Consider the following 17,316-nt stretch of genomic DNA (forward strand, 5'->3'; position numbering starts at 1 on the left):
GGGTTCTGGGCCGTGTTCTGATACTGGGCCTCTGCATACAGAAGTTGTTAAAAACCCTCAAAGCAAAACAAAAGCAAGCTAATCCTGAAATATATTTCACTTGAAGTTTTTGGATAGTTTTTTTTTAAAGATAAAGTATTTAGTATTATAAATCACAGTATTTATAAACGAGTAGAAGTATATTTAGAATAGCTTTATCTGATTAAATATCTGTTTTGGTACATGTATAGCTGTGGGAGTTGTGGATTTGTTCTTGGACTGTGGACTTTGAGTGTGTCCCCCTCGGCCCACCGTGTGCCTCCACGTCCTGGAGCGCGGCCTCCCGCGAGGGGGCAGGCCACAGAGCTGGCAGGAGCTGAGGGCTGTAGAAGCAGGAGGGGTGATGCCCGTACCACACACCCCTCTGCACACCCATCCACGTGCTGGTCACGAATGCCTCCGAGACAACCAGATTCAGGGAGGACTGTTCCCAGAAATACAGAACACTCTTATTTTTATTTATTTATTTTTTAAAGATTTATTTGAGAGAGAACGCGCGCGCATAAGCAGGGGGGAGAGGGAGAAGCAGGCTCCCCGCTGAGCAGAGAGCGATGCGGGGCTCGATCCCAGGACCCTGAGATCATGACCCGAGCCGAAGGCAGAGGTTTAACTCACTGAGCCACCCAGGTGCCCTATTTTTTTTTTTTTTAAAAGATTTTCAAGTAATCTCTACACGCAACATGGGGCTCAAACTCACAACCCCAAGATTAAGGGTCGCATGCTGTACTGACTGAGCCAGCCGCTGGAGTCCCACCCACGCCGGCTGGAGAACACAGGGCAGTCTAGAGGAGGGGAGGGAGCACGACGGCAGGGCTAAGTCTGCAGGAGCGTTTCAGCTGAGAACCCCCGAGCGACAGACCTGGGTGGAGACAGCCTAAGTCGGGCAGAGTTGGACACTCGAGTAAAGGAAGACCCGGGATGGTTAAGACAGGACGGTCAACAGCTTTCGGCTGAAATCTGGAAGTTAGAGAGAGGAGGAGCAGAAGCCAGAGCTTTCCACGCGAGCGTGCGCCGGTCCGCCACGGGAGCCGGCGGTGATGCTCTGTGCTTGCTGCCGGAAGCCGAACCCTGTACGTGGGGAGAGGCGCTCCACTAAGGGGGACGGATGGGACTGCAAGTGAAGATAATGTGCTCTGGAAGGAGAAATGAAAAAAAGCTCCTCTATGTGATTCTATCCCACGGAAGCCAAAACAGGAAAGATGATCAAATCGAGAATAAAGTTTTATGTTACTGAGAAGACTGGAAAATGTGGGTGAAGGTAGTAAGGCACGAAATAAAAAGTCAAATTCAGGATATCTTAAAACAACCCACTTCTTTAATTAGAAAGCAACAAACATGCAAATGGCAAGTGTAGAAATTTATTTGACCAACATTTTCACTACAATGAAAATTACTCTTCCACACTGATCCAAGCTCTCCCATCTGAAGGTCAGGGGAATTATTGCACTTGGCATTTTCTAGCACTGCTCACACATGGCAAAAAGTTTTAAAAACATTTTGCTAGTTTTGTTTTACACACTCTCCCAAATTCATGCACACTATCATTCCAAACCAATGTTAGGTTATCCCGAAAAAGGGGAAAACTCCAAGACACCATAACCTTAAAATTGCACTAAAGCTCTGTAAAGAAAAAAATATAATAAATGTCTTATACAAATTTCAGAACATCTAAGTGCTTGCCAGTAAGAGTTGGTTATTCTTCATCCTCATTTTCGTTCTCCTGACCAGAGCCTTCTGATCTGTCGCCCTCCAACCGGTCTGGAAAACATATGAAATGCACAAAAAGAAATGTTTTTAGCATTGTAACTAAAATAACTTTCAATACCTTTTATTTAAAACTCATTAAAATGCATACAGTGCAACACATCATGTAAGAATCACTTCACTTCTGTGTGTGGGTAAGTTATTTTTCACCGCTAAAGCAAGTTAAACTAAAGAGACAGCAGCGCTGTCATTCCAAACATCTAACAATTAAAAAGAAAAGCCCTAGGGATCTAGACCTATCATGGTCTCTTAGCAGTAGTTTTCAAACCGTGTTCCTTGGGAGGCCAGGAGCCACCAGACCGACTGAGGGGAGGCTGTGGGGGAGCCCGGGGACCATTCTCGCAGATCTGTGTATTTGTTTATAGGAACATTTTTTAAATTAAGTATCTGCTATGTTCCAGGCATTGTGCTAAGGACACAATGGTGGCCAAAACGGACACGTGGTCTCTGGCTTCAAGGAGCTTATCCCGATTAACTACGCAAGTGACAAGAGAATCACAGACGGTGAGTGAACACAGCTCGCCCTCTCCAGCTTTCGGCAGGTGCACTCGCGGTTCCTCTCTGGGACACCCGCCCTGTGCTCCGGCTCACTCGTCTCAATGCAGCTTTTACCCCCTTCGTGAAACATTCCCGAGACTTCCGCTGACGCCCAGCCTGCGGAACGATCAAGTCCTTCCTCTACGCACCAGGCTCGCCGTGTCTACCGTGCAGCGCTCACCCTAACCGCTGGCCCGGTTTGTCTGCGTGTCTTCGTACACGCCAGACTTCAAGGGCTTTCTGAGCTCCTGGGAGGGTACGAGCTTTTTCTTTCTGTCTTGTATCTCAGAGCCTAGGACAGGAGGTGCAGTGACAGCTCTTGGAATACGTGAACTTGAGTTTTACTAACAAGCTGTGTTACGCCGGGGCATACAGAAGGGGCAGCAGTGCAGAACCACGGCCACCACAGAAGCCCCAACTCAACCGGACTAGACCCTCTGTGCTGACCCCATTTCAAAGCCAAACTAAGGAGATAATGTACGTGTCTATGACTTACAACCTGAGTTATACCAATTTTAGCTATTTTCATTCTTACCCAAGTGTTCAATACATTTGCAAAGTAAGTGAAGAAAAACAAGATTTGGCCAGACCCTCCCAGGTCACCAGACTCCGCGTGCAGTGGAGGGACTGCTGATCAGCAACGGGCTAACCCAAGGAATGTCAGCGTAAAAGCGACGACACTTTGTCGTGTGATAAACTTGCACGAGGGAACAAAACACGAAGCTGCTACCAGCTTGACCAGATCCCCACGAACGGGAGTCCTGCAGACGAGGAGTAGGTTTGATTCCGCAAACCTGCTCCTGTCCCCCTGCAAACAGGAGTGTGTGGGGCTCGCACCCAAACTCCTTCTGTCACACTGTGAATGAAGATGGGGAAACGGAGGGTTAATCCCAGCCTTCGGACCAGGAGTTCAGGGTAGGGCTGGGGTTCTGCAGAGTCCAGAGCACGCCGTAAGGAGACAAGTGAGGACCAAGACGGTCTAATACCGGTCAGCGAGTGACTGACAATGGCTTCCAGAAGGCGGAAGAAGGCGGGATAACGGGTCTTTTCTCGAACCCATCTCAACCAACTGCTGCAGGCTCCTCGCTCTGAGGGGAAACCCAGCTTCTGAGAATAAATTAAAGGAAATCTTCTGTTCAGGAAGTGCTATACCTCTGAGGCAGGAAAACTGCGAAGCAGCTCGATGCCGACAGCTCTCTGGTCGGCAGTTACAGACCCAGGCGCTCTGAGCAACACCCCTCTCCTCCACGAGGACGGAAACGAGAGCCGCTTCTCCCTGCAGAGACCCAGCTGGGAGGAGCTCCGGGCCCCAGCGAACCAGCAGTTACTTAAAACCAGGCCCAGGCGCCAAACACGGGAGAAGGCCCTCTGCAGCCAAGCCCCCCCCCCGCCCCCTCGGGCTTGGGGCAGACCGCCTGTCCTCTGCCCCTCGCGCCTGCTCCGGGGCGGTGGAGTCCATAAACTTCTAGCTCTTTGTTCTGCCTCAGGTGGGTGGTTTCACGGCCGGGGCCACTGGCCCACCGGCGTCCCCGATCTGCCGGTCCCACATCGGGGGCCCCGACCTCACGGACGGCGACCGCACATTTAGACCCCGCAGTCTTCAGTGACGTGTTCCTGAGGAGGGCTCCTCCCGCTTTTTGGAACACGCAGAAGCTCAAGCCCTATTTCAATAACGTGAGAGAAAATCTTCAGGGCGTAGGACCCAAGCATCTGCAGCTTAAGAAGCCCGCCGGGTCTGACGGGCCACCCTCGTGGGGAATCACAGCTGCCCCGAAAGGCCTCCCTGGGGGGGAGGAGGGGTGGACCGGATCGCGGCCGGCCTGCGCCTGCGCCATCACAGTCCCCTCCTGACTCCCCTCGAAAGTGCACACATGATCGAACCTGGGATCCGGGAGACCAGGAGGGAAGGAGGGGACAGGGCTGGACAACGGGCTCACCAAGTAACTGCACATCTTAATGACAAAAGCAACTCTCGTGCGCCTTCTTCTCTCCAGTCTTTTACGTAAGAGAGTGAGTTAAGTTTACTAAACCAATTAGAAATTATCTTTTTGGCCGACAGCAAAAAGAAATGGAAGAAAGGGAATCTCCCTGCTATAAAACTTATCCAGTGCTAAAACCAAAGGAGGAGGGAGTCCCGTTAGCTGCCAAACCACGGCGCGTCAGCCCTGCGTGAGACGGACCGCACCACCGAGCGCGCAGTGGTTTCCTAGAGAAAAACCCCGGGAGAGCCATTCGCCAGGTAAGCTCTTTACGAGAACACGTGAGTTTTAGGAATCCTGATCAGCACATGTTTCTCTTGTTCTAGAAAATACTGCCTCAAATCTGAAATCTGAAAGGATGAATTTTAAGTGTTACAGTGATTGGTTTATTAATATGGGAACCCGAAAGTTACTGCGAAGATATTTTGTCGGGCTACTGACCTTTTCTGTTCACACCCCATTCGAAATTCCCACCCTCTCCAGGCAGTCGCTAATATTAACAATTTGCATGTTTCCTTCCCACCTCACACGGGCTTTTACTTCCTCAGATGTGCTCCGCTACTCTCTCCTCCAGGACTTTCAGAAATGCTGCCTACCCTCTCCTCTACTGGGTATACCCTGTCTGCACTCCTCCCTCTCTCTGAGGAAGTGCTGTTTAACCGGTTCACGGCTTACGAAGGCCCGAGGAATAGGCAGAAGTTGCCCCGACAAAAAGGGAGGGTGGGGGGCACAATGATAAAGATCCTGAGGGAGAGAAGACTTTGCTGTGTCCCCAAATCAAAGAGGGCCAGAGCGGATGGAGAGCACACTGGGCAAGAGCCCGAGAAGCAGTGTGAGCTCAGATCACCCAGAGGCCTGCATGTCCCACTCATGACCTGAATGTATTCCTGCAAGTGACCTTCCCAAGGTCAAAGGGAAGTAAGGGCTTGGAAGCCAGTTTCACATTCAGGCTTTACCATTCACCAGTTGTGTGACCTGGGGCAAGTTATTACAAATAATCAACGTTGTAAAGGTTTGGAGCTAATTAGGAAAAATCTGTGAAATGACTAGTATAGTGCCTGATACATTATAGGTACTAGAAATTTAACTTATGAAATCAGTAAAGAAAAATACTCTTTGTTTGATCAATGTATTTTGTTTATAACGGGTACCGATCTTTTCTATTATTATGAACAGATTATGCACTTCCCTCTCGAATGTCAGCGACAATACACACATTTTGTGTTTCTTTAGCACTGCTCCTCACAGTGTATCCTTGAAACAAAAAAAAAAAAAAATATTTAAAACCGTGCGGAGGTCATGTGTTTCAACCCTGGCAGAAGCAGTTACATTCATTTTGGTCTGAGCTAGGGTTACTTCTCACCACATCCACTATGCAGGGTACTTCCTCTTAAGGGTTAAGGTAGGGTCCTCCAGGCTGATTAGAGAAGGGACACCTGAAGAAAGTTTTCAAGTTTCATTATGACACTTTTCAATACATTTGGTTCATGAGGAATTAAGTCACTGTACTAAGAGCGAGAGTTCACCGAACTCCTAGCTCAGAAGTTATGCTGCCTTCATTTTGTGGTTAAAAGAAATTGTACAAATCACCGTCAAGGAGACCCGGACTAGTAACATGATGCAACAGTGGTGTTAACGACACAGTGACAGTTCTTACCAGCTCGGATATGATTCAGCGAAGCCAACATCCTCAACATGAAAGAGGCTGGCACCGTGATGGTGTTTCTGGTCTCTTCCAGCATGAGTTCATTTCGAGTTATAACCTAGGAAGCAAGCGGGACCAGCCCATCAAGACCACGACGGAGCCGCACTCCCTCCTGCCGACTGGGAGAGCGGTGGCCCTGAGCAGGTCTGAGGAGTCCCCTCGTTCTCACACGCGCACTGCGTGTATTTCCACCCTAAGGCCGCTCGCCGCCACGGAACTACTGCACCTTGCACCTGAGGGACTGGCGCCACACGACACGACGCTTTCAACTGGCAGAAGGACAAAGGCCAAACTGTGAGGCTCCTTACAACATTCAAGAATTCAATTTATTGTTTCCTGTGATTTGTTTCCCAGAGCAGCTACCTATGTCTGCTCATTCTTCTTCCCTGTGGCAGAGCATTTAGCGCCAAAGCGGTGTCAAATGATTTCCCCGGGGCCACTCAGGTTTCTCAAGAAAACATCACCCTGACTGACGCAAAGTAATTTTGAAAAATAAACTTTTGGATAAGAGTTACCAATGGCTTGTGTCTTATGTGCCACGACAGGACTAAGTAGTGTCCATAAACACCTGGGATCTGGGCAAAGGGGAAACAGCAAAGTTCATGGCAAAGGAGAAAAGGAAGAAAGGGAGGAAAGGAGGAGAGGAAGACGAAAGGGCTAATCTGGCCAATGGCTCCCCAGTGATTTCATACACATCTTCAGCCCCGCAGGGCACCCCCAGGGCCCTTTACAGTCTCGCCCCAAGGAGCTGCCTTCTTATCCACTCACCAGTGGTTCACTCACCTTAGGACACCTTGGAAAGTGCCGACCCTTCATCTCAAGGGCTCCTTAGCACCCTGTCTGCCTGGTGAACTCAGTCCAATTCGTACTTCCTCTGGAGACTCCCCCAGCCATCTGCCCCATCTACGAGCACACTGCTTCTTTGCAAGGGCTTCCAGAACACTCTGCATGGCCCTCTACATTCTGGCTGACTGTTCATTGTCTGTCTTTCCCATCAGTCTATATGCTCTGAGGGAAGGTTTATTTTTTACAATTCGGCACTGTGTCTGACATATGCAAAGTTTATTAATGTCTATTAGAAAGCAGATATGGGAATTGTGACTGTCAACCTTGGTCTAGACTACTGGTTTTCTTACTAATAACATTTTTTAGCAATGGACCCTTATTTCATGTTTTTAAAAGGGTGCAGCATCAACTTGACCTACACTCACCTATTAACAGAAGCTCAGCTGCTGGTAAGTAGCTGACTAATGCCATGAATCATTATGTTCGTAAGAAATCCTACAGGAAAACCCACCAATAAAAACCCTAGCTAAAGTTGGGGAGGAAAACCCCAGAATTCAGCTTTTGTATTATCCACCTTCCCCTCTCTCAAGCCCACAAAAAACTTAGAGCTTCATAGAGCCCAGTTTGAAAACTGATGGTGTAACAGGGAGCTCAAGAAATCTTAAAGTCTGACAGTAAAGGAAGCGATTCTCCAATCATTTGTTCTGCTACTTATTTGGCTGTGATTATGGAGGACAGCCATAGTAAAACTCAATTTTCTTAAAAGGACAGGTTTTTTTGTTTTTAAAGATTTTATTTATTTATTTTTGAAGATCACAAGAAGAGCACAGGCAGAGGGAGAGGGAGAAGCAGACTCCCCGCTGAGCAGGGAGCCCGATCCCAGGACCCTGGGATCATGACCTGAGTCGAAGGCAGACGCTTAATGACGGAACCACCCAGGCGTCCTGGACAGGTTTTTTTTTTTAAAGATTTTATTTATTTGACAGAGATCACAAGTAGGCAGAGAGGCAGACAGAGAGAGAGGAGGAAGCAGGCTCCCCGCTGAGCAGAGAGCCCAATGTGGGGCTCGATCCCAGGACCTTGGGATCATGACCTGAGCCGAAGGCAGAGGCATAACCCACTGAGCCACCCAGGCGCCCCAAGGTTTTTTAAATAATTCTTCATTGCAATAAACACAAAACCAGTCAATCTGTTTTTCTTAAACTATAATAACCTGGTATTACCAATAATCATTATTATAATAAGCAAAATAATATTTTGATGTTTAGCTCTGTAGCATTACAGCCATGTTTTAATCTTAATTTTTCTTTTTCTTAAAATTTGACCTCTTTAACTGAATAAACTTGCTTATTTACCGATTAATAATGAGCTGCTTTGGGGTGCCTGGAGGTAAATCAGTCATTAAGTGTCTGCCTTTGGCAAAAGGTCATGATCTCCGAGTCCTGACTTCCGGCCCTACGTCAGGCTCCTTGCCCGGGTGGGGGAGGAAGGGGCCTGCTTCTCCCTCCTCCGTCCCCACTTGTGTTCCTGCTCTTGCTGTCTCTGTCTCTGTCAGATAAATAAATAAAGTCTTAAAAAAAAAAAGTAAAAGAAAATAATGAGGTGCTTTAAGTCTTCTTAAGAAAGCATTTCAGGAACAAAGTGATATATGTGTTATAATAATTATAAATAAAAGTCTTACTTCATCGGCAAGTTTTCGGTTAAAAATCCTTGACTCTTCTAGTGGTGACCAGATCTTTATGTCATAATCTATGCCAGATGAGGCTAGAACTAGAAATAAAATGTTGCATATTAATATAAAGCATAAAAACATGCCGTTAAGACACACATACATAGGTCACACATTATGCATGTATGTTAGGTGTGTGTGTGAGTGTGTGTGTACACACATACATGTACAGCAAAACTGAGCCGGCATGGAAATCGTACTGACATATTTAACTGTCAACTGAGAATATTATTTAGAAGATTTCCCAAAAGTTACCCTAGAACATAATCTTAAGACCAACTTGGAATCACTCAAATTTCTTTCTTACCCACTGCTCTTTTAGGAGAAACATGGGTAATGTCCAAGGAAAGGCAAGAATAAGCCAAGCTCCTTGGTTCTGTCGGATTAACTCGGACAAGACTAACAAGGCTTGGAGGCTCAGGCGGAGTAGTGCAAAGTGTAGTCGGCCAGACCTCTTGCAGCTTGTGAAACTTAGAAGAAATATTAAAGAATAAAGTCTGTAATCTACTCCCCCACACTTTGTGCCAATAGGAGGTTATAAGTGTTTTCGTTTGAAACCCAAGGAGAGTTCTAACGGGCTCTCATGACTGCCTTCTGGAACCGCCTGCATTATTCTTCTATTGACAGCTAGAACAAAACTGGAACAAAACTGATGTGCTGACTTCTTTTAAAGGCCATCTTACTTGGGTCAAACGGATGCGGCTGCAGACAGTTTACCACGTGATTATCAGCTTCCAGAAGCATTAAGTGCTCAGCGGTATGACGATCCCAGATGAAGATATGGCCACAGTCAGAACCACTCATTACAAAATTAGCACCCCAGAAATTGGCTTCTTTTATCTAAGGGGTTAAAAAAGAAAATTATAAGGAAATTCAAATCAAAGTTACTAAAACAAAGATTCTATTCTGCAACTGAAAATATCAATTGACTTAGAAAATAAAAAATAGAAGAGACTCTTTGTCTTCTATTATTTTTAAATGATGGAGATGTATCAGCAAGCATGACCCAACAGTAAGTAATGAAAGGTGCCCCATGAAAACAGAGATTATGTTCTGTTCACTGTTGTATTTTTAGGGCCTTAAACAGTACTTGGCAACAGTAGGTGCTGAATTAGTAGCTGCTAAATGAATGCATGGGATTTCTGGGTTTTGGAAAGTATAATGGAAACTTCTATGTGTACATGTTGTTGAACTTTCCAAAAATGGTTCCACTTTAGCTTTATAAGATAATAAAAACAAATCACAGAGAAAAATGAATGGTTCCCTTTTGTATTTTGCTTTATGCCAAAAGAACAAAAAGTACCAATAATCTTTTTATTAGCTATTCTCTCACAATTGAGAAGGAAGGATGTAAACATATTTACTTTTACGAAGCAATGAGACAAAGGACTAGGACACACTAGAATGGTTAGGATGACATTTTTCAGTGGATGTATATCAATGAGCCACACAGAATCTTTGTAGTTCAGGACATTTTTCAATCATTTCATTGGCAGCTGCTACTTTGTTATTTTTGCCAAACCAAAGAGGGGAGACAGTTTTGTTGTTACTTAGAGTTACTGTTATATTTAACTTTTCTATTTCTACCCCTAATATTTTCATACAGAATTTTAACCAGCAAAATATAAGAAATATACATTGATTACTTCTATTAATAGTGAGCATTGTGTTTAGAATGATTAAATTGTTACCACCAATGGTATCTATAGAGAAAGCTAAGTAGTTCCCTGTCCCAAAGAAACTTTTTTTTTTTAAAGTAAGCTCCATACCCACCCTGTGCTTGAACTCAGGATCCCTAGGATCAAAAGCTGCATGCTTTACTGAACTTTTACCCTTAACTCTGGAGAGAACAGATTAAAACTGATTCTTTAGATACTTCTGGACGACTCAATGAATATATGAAAACAACACCTTCCAAATATGAATAGTTCAGAGTTCAGAGTTCCAACATGCTAATCATCTTACAAGATCCCCTTAGTGCACAATTAAAATCACACTGGGTGTATGACTTGTGGACGGTAAAACTTGAAAAGATCTTAGAGATCATCTGGTCTGTTCTTATTTCATAGATGAGGACGCAATGTCTAGAGAGACAAAGTGACTAAAACAAATCTTCACTTGTCAATCTTAAGAAGTGTTGTTACAAAGTAATCGGACTACATTTTGCAATGAGCCTGGATTTCATATATCTGACTCTTTCTCTCCAAATCAACAGAGAGTGCTAAAATGAGCCATACATAGGTCTGCATACAGATACAGACGCAGCAAGTGTGAGAGAGCAAAAAGAAGCCAAGTGTTACTTGTACACAACAGCTAAAAATGTTAAACTTCTACAGCATTTCCTTAGCAGGGCAGAATTTTCTTGTGAATAATAATGGTCTCTGGCAATCTATTCTAGGACTAAAACAACCACGTTTGGGTAAAGAGGTAACTGTGAAGGCACAATAATGCTATAATGGATCCCAGTGGCAATACATGAAGACTATCATTATGGAAAATATTCATATTATGAATCTGCAATTTCTCCAAAGAGTGCCATAAGCATTTGGTACCATTGTCCTGGAGTTGCGATGGCCCTTATAAACCATCTTTACTAGTGGCCTTCTAATGTTCAAAGTATCCAATTCTTCCATTTCTTTCCTTTCTTTCCTCCGCCTGAAGAACTCCTGGATGCGGGCAACAGCAGAGCGTCTATGAATTACACATTAAAAGAGAAAAACAAAAAGAAATTTAAAAACATTCATAGGCCACTATGGAATCAAAATGAGGAACATTAAAATACAGTAAAGTCTAAAAAATATTTAAACTAAACGTTATCTCAAGAAGGCATCCCCAACCAAAGCATAAAAAAGCAGACACAACAGTGAGACTACATCAGACTAGTTGAGTTACTAAAACAAAATATTTTAGTGAAGAGATCATTTAGAAATTTGGTACTGGTTGAGAAAGTAAAGGAAACAGCATGCGGCACACTGGTTTTTAAAGGGCTATTTTACAAAACATAAGAGAGACGAAATTAATATGCAAGTTTACTACAAACAAATCCTATTCAATATCATTTCTCTTCTCCATATGAGGAAGTGTAGGGGCATAAAGAGAAAAGAAAAGAAATTAAGGGTAACATATAATAGCAGAGGGTAAGCTTGTTTTGAGATTTTGTAAAGATGTTTCCAGCAAAGAACAGACTAGTAAAGAAAAAGAGGGCATTACTGTATGTGCGATAGAACAGGGACTTCCAAACAGATTCTATACGGACCCCATATAAGAGTACAGACTTGGAGCTAACGAGGCAGATTTTACTCTCCTAAGACCCGAGTTGGTTACAGAGCTGGAGAGAAGAATAATGGGCCCTTTTAAGACTGATTTAATTATCAGAAGAAACTTTTCCTAACACATGATATACTTAATGAGTTTGTTAGTCTGAATTTATTACTTAAAACATTGTATTTTGACATAGAATAGACCAAAAAAGTCTACAGATCAGTAAGTAAAATGAACACTAGAACAGAAAAATAGGTAAAGGACAAGAGGAGGGTCACCACAGAAGAAATGAACGGTCAGTACATATACAGAAGGATGCTAAGCCTCACTAATGAGATAAAAATAAAACCACCAACTGATCTCTTTATGTGTCGACCAGATTAAAGAGAGGTTAATGTCTATGAGACTGGCAAGAGATTAGGAAAACAGACACGACTGGAAGGGGTTTGAAAGTGATTCTACGTATAAAAAAGTAAACTCCTTTACTGGAAACTTTCCACTGACGCAGAATGCCTATGCAGGGAGGCATTACATCTCACGTGTGTGGCACAAGGAATTTTCACAAACGGAACAAGCCCATGAACCACCACCAGTGCGGACAAACGGGGCATAACCTCCAGAATTCTCCTCGCGCTGCATTCCCATCACTGCTGTCCCTTAAGGAAAACCATTACTCTGGCTTCTGACGGTACGAGTTACTTTTGCCAGTCAGTGAACACTGATCACACGGACCCGGAGGACATGTATTTTTGTGTCTCGCTCCTTTAACTCAACACCCTGAGACTCCTCTGTGCCGTCTTCTTCATCCCACCGGCCACAGAGTACCACAGCGCACACACACATTACAACGCATGTGCCCGTCCCACTGTGAGTGCACATGGGGTTGCTCACAGCTTCTGACTACTGAGTTGCGGCTACTATCAACATCTGTCCATGTCCTCGGCAAGCACAGGTCAGGTTTCTGCCGGGTCTGAACTAGGAGGAAAACAGCAGGACCACAGCAAGTGCGTATGTTCAGCTTCGATAGATACTTTCAAACAATTTCCCAAAGTTACACCAATTTACATTCCCACTAGCAAAATACTGAGTTCAAGTTCATCAGAAATTAAACAGTATCTATTAACATTTAAATTATGTATACGCTGGGGCACCTGCCTGGCTAGTCAGTAGAACATGTGACTCTTGATCTTGGGGGCTGTGAGTTCAGGCCCCACACTGGGTGTACAGATTACGTTTAAAAAAGTATTTTTAAAAAGATTTTATTTATTTGGGAGAGATGGAAAGAGAGGGGGAGGAGGGACAGAGGGAGAGGATCTCAAGCAGACTCTGTACTGAACAGGGAGCCTGACATGGGGCTCACTCCCATGACCCAGAAATCATGACCTGAGCCAAAACCAAGAGTCAGATACCTGACTGAAGAACCCAGGTGCCCCCAAAAATAAAAAAAAAAAAAAAAGTATTTGCTTTGTGTTGGTACAGCAATTTTACTTGTAAAAAATGTACACTATACAAAACTTAAACAAGTAAGACAAATATTACATATTTACATTATTTATACTTAGGTTATACATACATGTGTATAATATAAATCTTCAATGTAGTGAACCTTCTGTCGTGTACTATCAGAAAGACTTGAAATAATCTGATTGTTCACATGGAAAGGACAGACTAATTAAATAAATTATGCTACATCCATATACTGGAATACTTATTCTACCATTAAAAAAGATTAGGAAGGGGCACCAGGCTAGCTCAGTCAGTGGAGCACGAGACTCTTAATCTCGGGATTATGAGTTCGAGCCCTACCCTGGAAGTAGAGATAACTTAAAAATAAAATCTTTTAAAAAATAAAATAAAGGGGCACCTGGGTGGCTCAGTGGGTTAAGCCTCTGCCTTCGGCTCAGGTCATGACCTCAGGGTGCTGGGATCGAGCCCCGTGTCGGGTTCTCTGCTCAGCGGGGAGCCTGCTTCCCCCCCCCCGCCCCCATCTGCTGCTCTGCCTACTTGTGATCCCTCTCTCTCTGTCAAATAAATAAAATCTTTAAAAAAAAAAAAAAAAGATAAGGAGGATCCATTATCAACTATATGGAAAATGTTGGCATTATACTGCCAAATCTGCAATGTAGGTTAAAAATTTTAGAGGAAAAATTCTATATATACATAGAAAGGATCTAGAAAACCAGACACCAATCATCGGTAATACTTTTTAAAACAATTATATAACAACGTTGTACTCCTACTTTTATAATAAAAAGGTATCTTCTTTTTCATAAAATGGTATACTACTATGAGTTATACAGGCTTACTTAAAAGTGTTTTAAAAACTTTATCCTAAGCTTTGTATATCCAAAATATACATGAATTTTTAAATTAGATAGTTAGAAACTTCCATGCAAAAAGGTGACATGTTTAGTTTACTCCAATTTTTTCATTCGGAGGTGATAATGAGAAGGGTTAAGAGTTTAAATGCTCTTGGGACATCTGGGGGCTCAGTACCTTGAGTGTCTGCTTTCGGCTCTGGTCACGATCCCAGAGTCCTGGGATTGAGTCCCGTGTTGGGCTCCTTGTTTGTTCAGCAGGGAGTCCGCCTCTCCCTCCCCCTGCTCGTGCTCGCTCGCTCTCTCTGTCAAATAGATGAATAAAATCTTTTTAAAAAGATTTTATTCATCTATTTGACAGAGAGAGCGAGCGAGCACGAGCAGGCAGAGAGGGAGAAGCAGGCTTCCTGCTGAGCAGAGAGCCTGACTCGGGGCTCGATCCCAGGACCCTGAGATCATGACCGGAGCTGAAGGCAGAGGCTTAACCCCGCCCCAGATGAATAAAATCTTAAAAAAATAAAAATTTTTTTTGAAGTTTAAGTGCTCTCAAAAGAAACATAGTTTGATCTTTTTTGTGAAGTAGAAGAGAAGGCACTCTCAATTAGATACAAAGATGTGATTAGCAAAAAACCAATAAAGAAAAACTCTTCGGTTAAGAAAGCAGAGTATCAGTAGAGGGAATAGAAATGACAAACCAAAGGCCTCAGGAGCTATAAATGGGAGAAGAAATTATATGACAAATTAGAATTTAGACAGAAGCTCAAGTTATTTAAAACAAGATATGTGGGCAGAATTAAAGTTGAATACTTAATGGGGTGATAATCATTAAGAACTAGTGAGCACAGCAACAGGTCAAAAATGTTCATCTCGTTTAAAAGTTAGCTGTAGAATATGGTCTAATTTACTGCTTCACGTTTGCTTGGCTTAACCATCCTAATTGTAAAATCTAGATCTAGCACTCAGCTATCAAAAAGAATGAAATCCTGCCATGTGCAATGACGCGGACAGAGCTGGAGAGTACTGTACTAACTGAAAGAAGTCAGTCAGAGAAAGACAAATATTACATGATTTCGCTCACATGGAATTTAAGAAAAAAAATAGATGAACATAATGGGAAGGGGAAAGAGAGAGAGGGGTGGGGAAACAAACCATAAGAGCCTCTAAATGCTAGAGAACAAACAGGGTTGATCAAGGAGTGGGGGATGGGCTAAATGAGTGGTGGCCATGGAGGGCACTTGTTATGATGAGCACTGGGTGTTATATGTAAGTGATGGATCACTGAATTCTATTCCTGAAACCAATATTACACTATATGACTAACTAGAATTTAAATACAAATTTGGAGGAAAATAAATAAATAAAATCTAGCTCTCAAGTTATGTGATTTGTATTATAGAGTTCTGATTCAAGATTAGGGCACCTACTACTTCCCACGGTAGGAAAATTATCTAAGAGAAAAGCTTCAAGTGCACAAATTTGAAATTAGAAAATAAAAATAACAGTATATATTATACCTACATATACAATCAGGTGATGTGCAATTCAGTTAACAGTATAAGCTAAAATGTAAAAATTGAAACAATTTTCTTAAAGGATATTTCATAGGAAAAACTGAAAAAAATACAGGTCATTGAAAATGAAAATTAAAATGATACGTACATATGAAGAATGCCAATCAGCAGGTATTTATTAAAGGCCTTCCACTTGGGGCGCCTGGGTGGCTCAGTGGGTTGGGCCTCTGCCTTTGGCTCGGGTCATGATCTCAGGGTCCTAGGATCGAGCCCCGTGTCGGGCTCTCTGCTTGGCGGGGAGCCTGCTTCCTCCCCTCTCTCTGTGTGCCTGCCTCTCTGCCTACTTGTGACCTCTGTCTGTCAAATAAATGAATAAAATCTTGAAAAAAAAAATAAAGGCCTTCCACTTGCAAAGTTGTTTTGGAGACTATTATTCATACTTTTATGATAGTTTTGCTAGTTTGGCTCCCAATTTAAAAGTCATAAAAGACATTATGAAGTTAAATATGCATAAAATTTCAAAAGTAAACAATAAAATCATAGTAATAAGGAGTATAAATTCCAACCCAATGGAGAAAAAAAATAAGAGAAAAGCACTAGAAAAAAAAGATAAAAATCAATCCTAAAAAAAACCCAAGAGAGTAAAAAACAAACAAACAAAAAGTGGTAAAAGAGGATAATTAGAGTTAGCTGGAAACAAGTTTAAATATAGCCATAATGATAGTAAATTTAAACAGACTAAATGTACCAATTGAGAAAAAAGATTGTCTAAGACACACTGAAAGCATGAGGACAAGGAAAAGTTTTACACAAAAAGATATTTTACAAATGCTAATCCAATGAAAGGTGGCTTCGTTATTTTAATGTCAGGTGAAACAGACTAAGATAAAAAGCAGCATTAAGAACAGAGAGGATTACTACATACACAGTCAGTTCAATTTACTAGGAAGATATAACAATTTAACATATATGCACTCAATAAAAAATAGCCTCAAAATCCATTTTAAAAGAAAATGACCTAACTGCAAGGAGAATTAGACAAATCCACCATTGTAGTAAACATTTCCACATGCCTTCCTCCCTATTTTATATGTCAAACTGACAAAACAAACACACAAACACCAAAATTATAATTTTAACAACACAACAATCTTCATCTACTGGCCACATATAAAATTCCACATTAAAAATTAGAGTAATATTCTTTTCAAGGGCCCATGAAATATTTACAAATTTGACATGTACAAGTCCACAAAGTCAGTTTCTATGAATTCAAAGAATGCATCTAACACCAACCATATTCTCTAACCACAAGTTCGATGTTACTGAAAAAAAAGCTACATGTACACATTTTAAGAAGTTAGGAAAAAAATAATAAACCACACAATTTCAAAGAAAACAGAAGAAAGGAAATAATAAAGAGACAGAAAGCAGAAATAAAAAAACAAAAAGAGTAACAATACAGAGTTCTGCCATGATGAAGAAAAAACTAAGGGAGTTCAAATAATGTTAGCAATAAGAAGGTGGTTATAGGGGCGCCTGGGAGGCTCAGTCGTTAAGCGTCTGCCTTCAGCTCAGGTCATGATCCCAGGGTCCTGGGGTCAAGCCCCGCATCTGGCTCCCTGCTCAGTGGGAAGCCTGCTTTTCCTTCTCCCACTCCCCTTGCTTGTGTTCCCTCTCTCATTGT

The 17,316-nt window shown here is 42.7% G+C and overlaps 1 protein-coding gene across 6 annotated transcripts in view; it reads right to left on the reverse strand.

Moving 5' to 3' along the window:
- Positions 1-1,377: 1,377 nt before the first annotated feature.
- DCAF6 (DDB1 and CUL4 associated factor 6) overlaps positions 1,378-17,316 on the reverse strand; it is a 142,823-nt gene continuing 126,884 nt past the window's right edge. For all 6 annotated transcript variants that reach the window (XM_080824067.1, XM_080824066.1, XM_080824065.1 and 3 more), the window contains 5 exons: positions 11,092-11,230; positions 9,223-9,379; positions 8,492-8,580; positions 5,977-6,082; positions 1,378-1,797 (listed from right to left, as the gene is read on the reverse strand). In XM_080824067.1, the coding sequence (XP_080680193.1) occupies positions 1,733-1,797; positions 5,977-6,082; positions 8,492-8,580; positions 9,223-9,379; positions 11,092-11,230 (556 nt within the window). In that variant the 3' untranslated portion in view covers positions 1,378-1,732. The remainder of the gene's footprint in view (positions 1,798-5,976; positions 6,083-8,491; positions 8,581-9,222; positions 9,380-11,091; positions 11,231-17,316) is intronic.

This window comes from Martes martes, assembly GCF_963455335.1.
Source record: "Martes martes genome assembly, chromosome: 15".
Taxonomy (NCBI): domain Eukaryota; kingdom Metazoa; phylum Chordata; class Mammalia; order Carnivora; family Mustelidae; genus Martes; species Martes martes.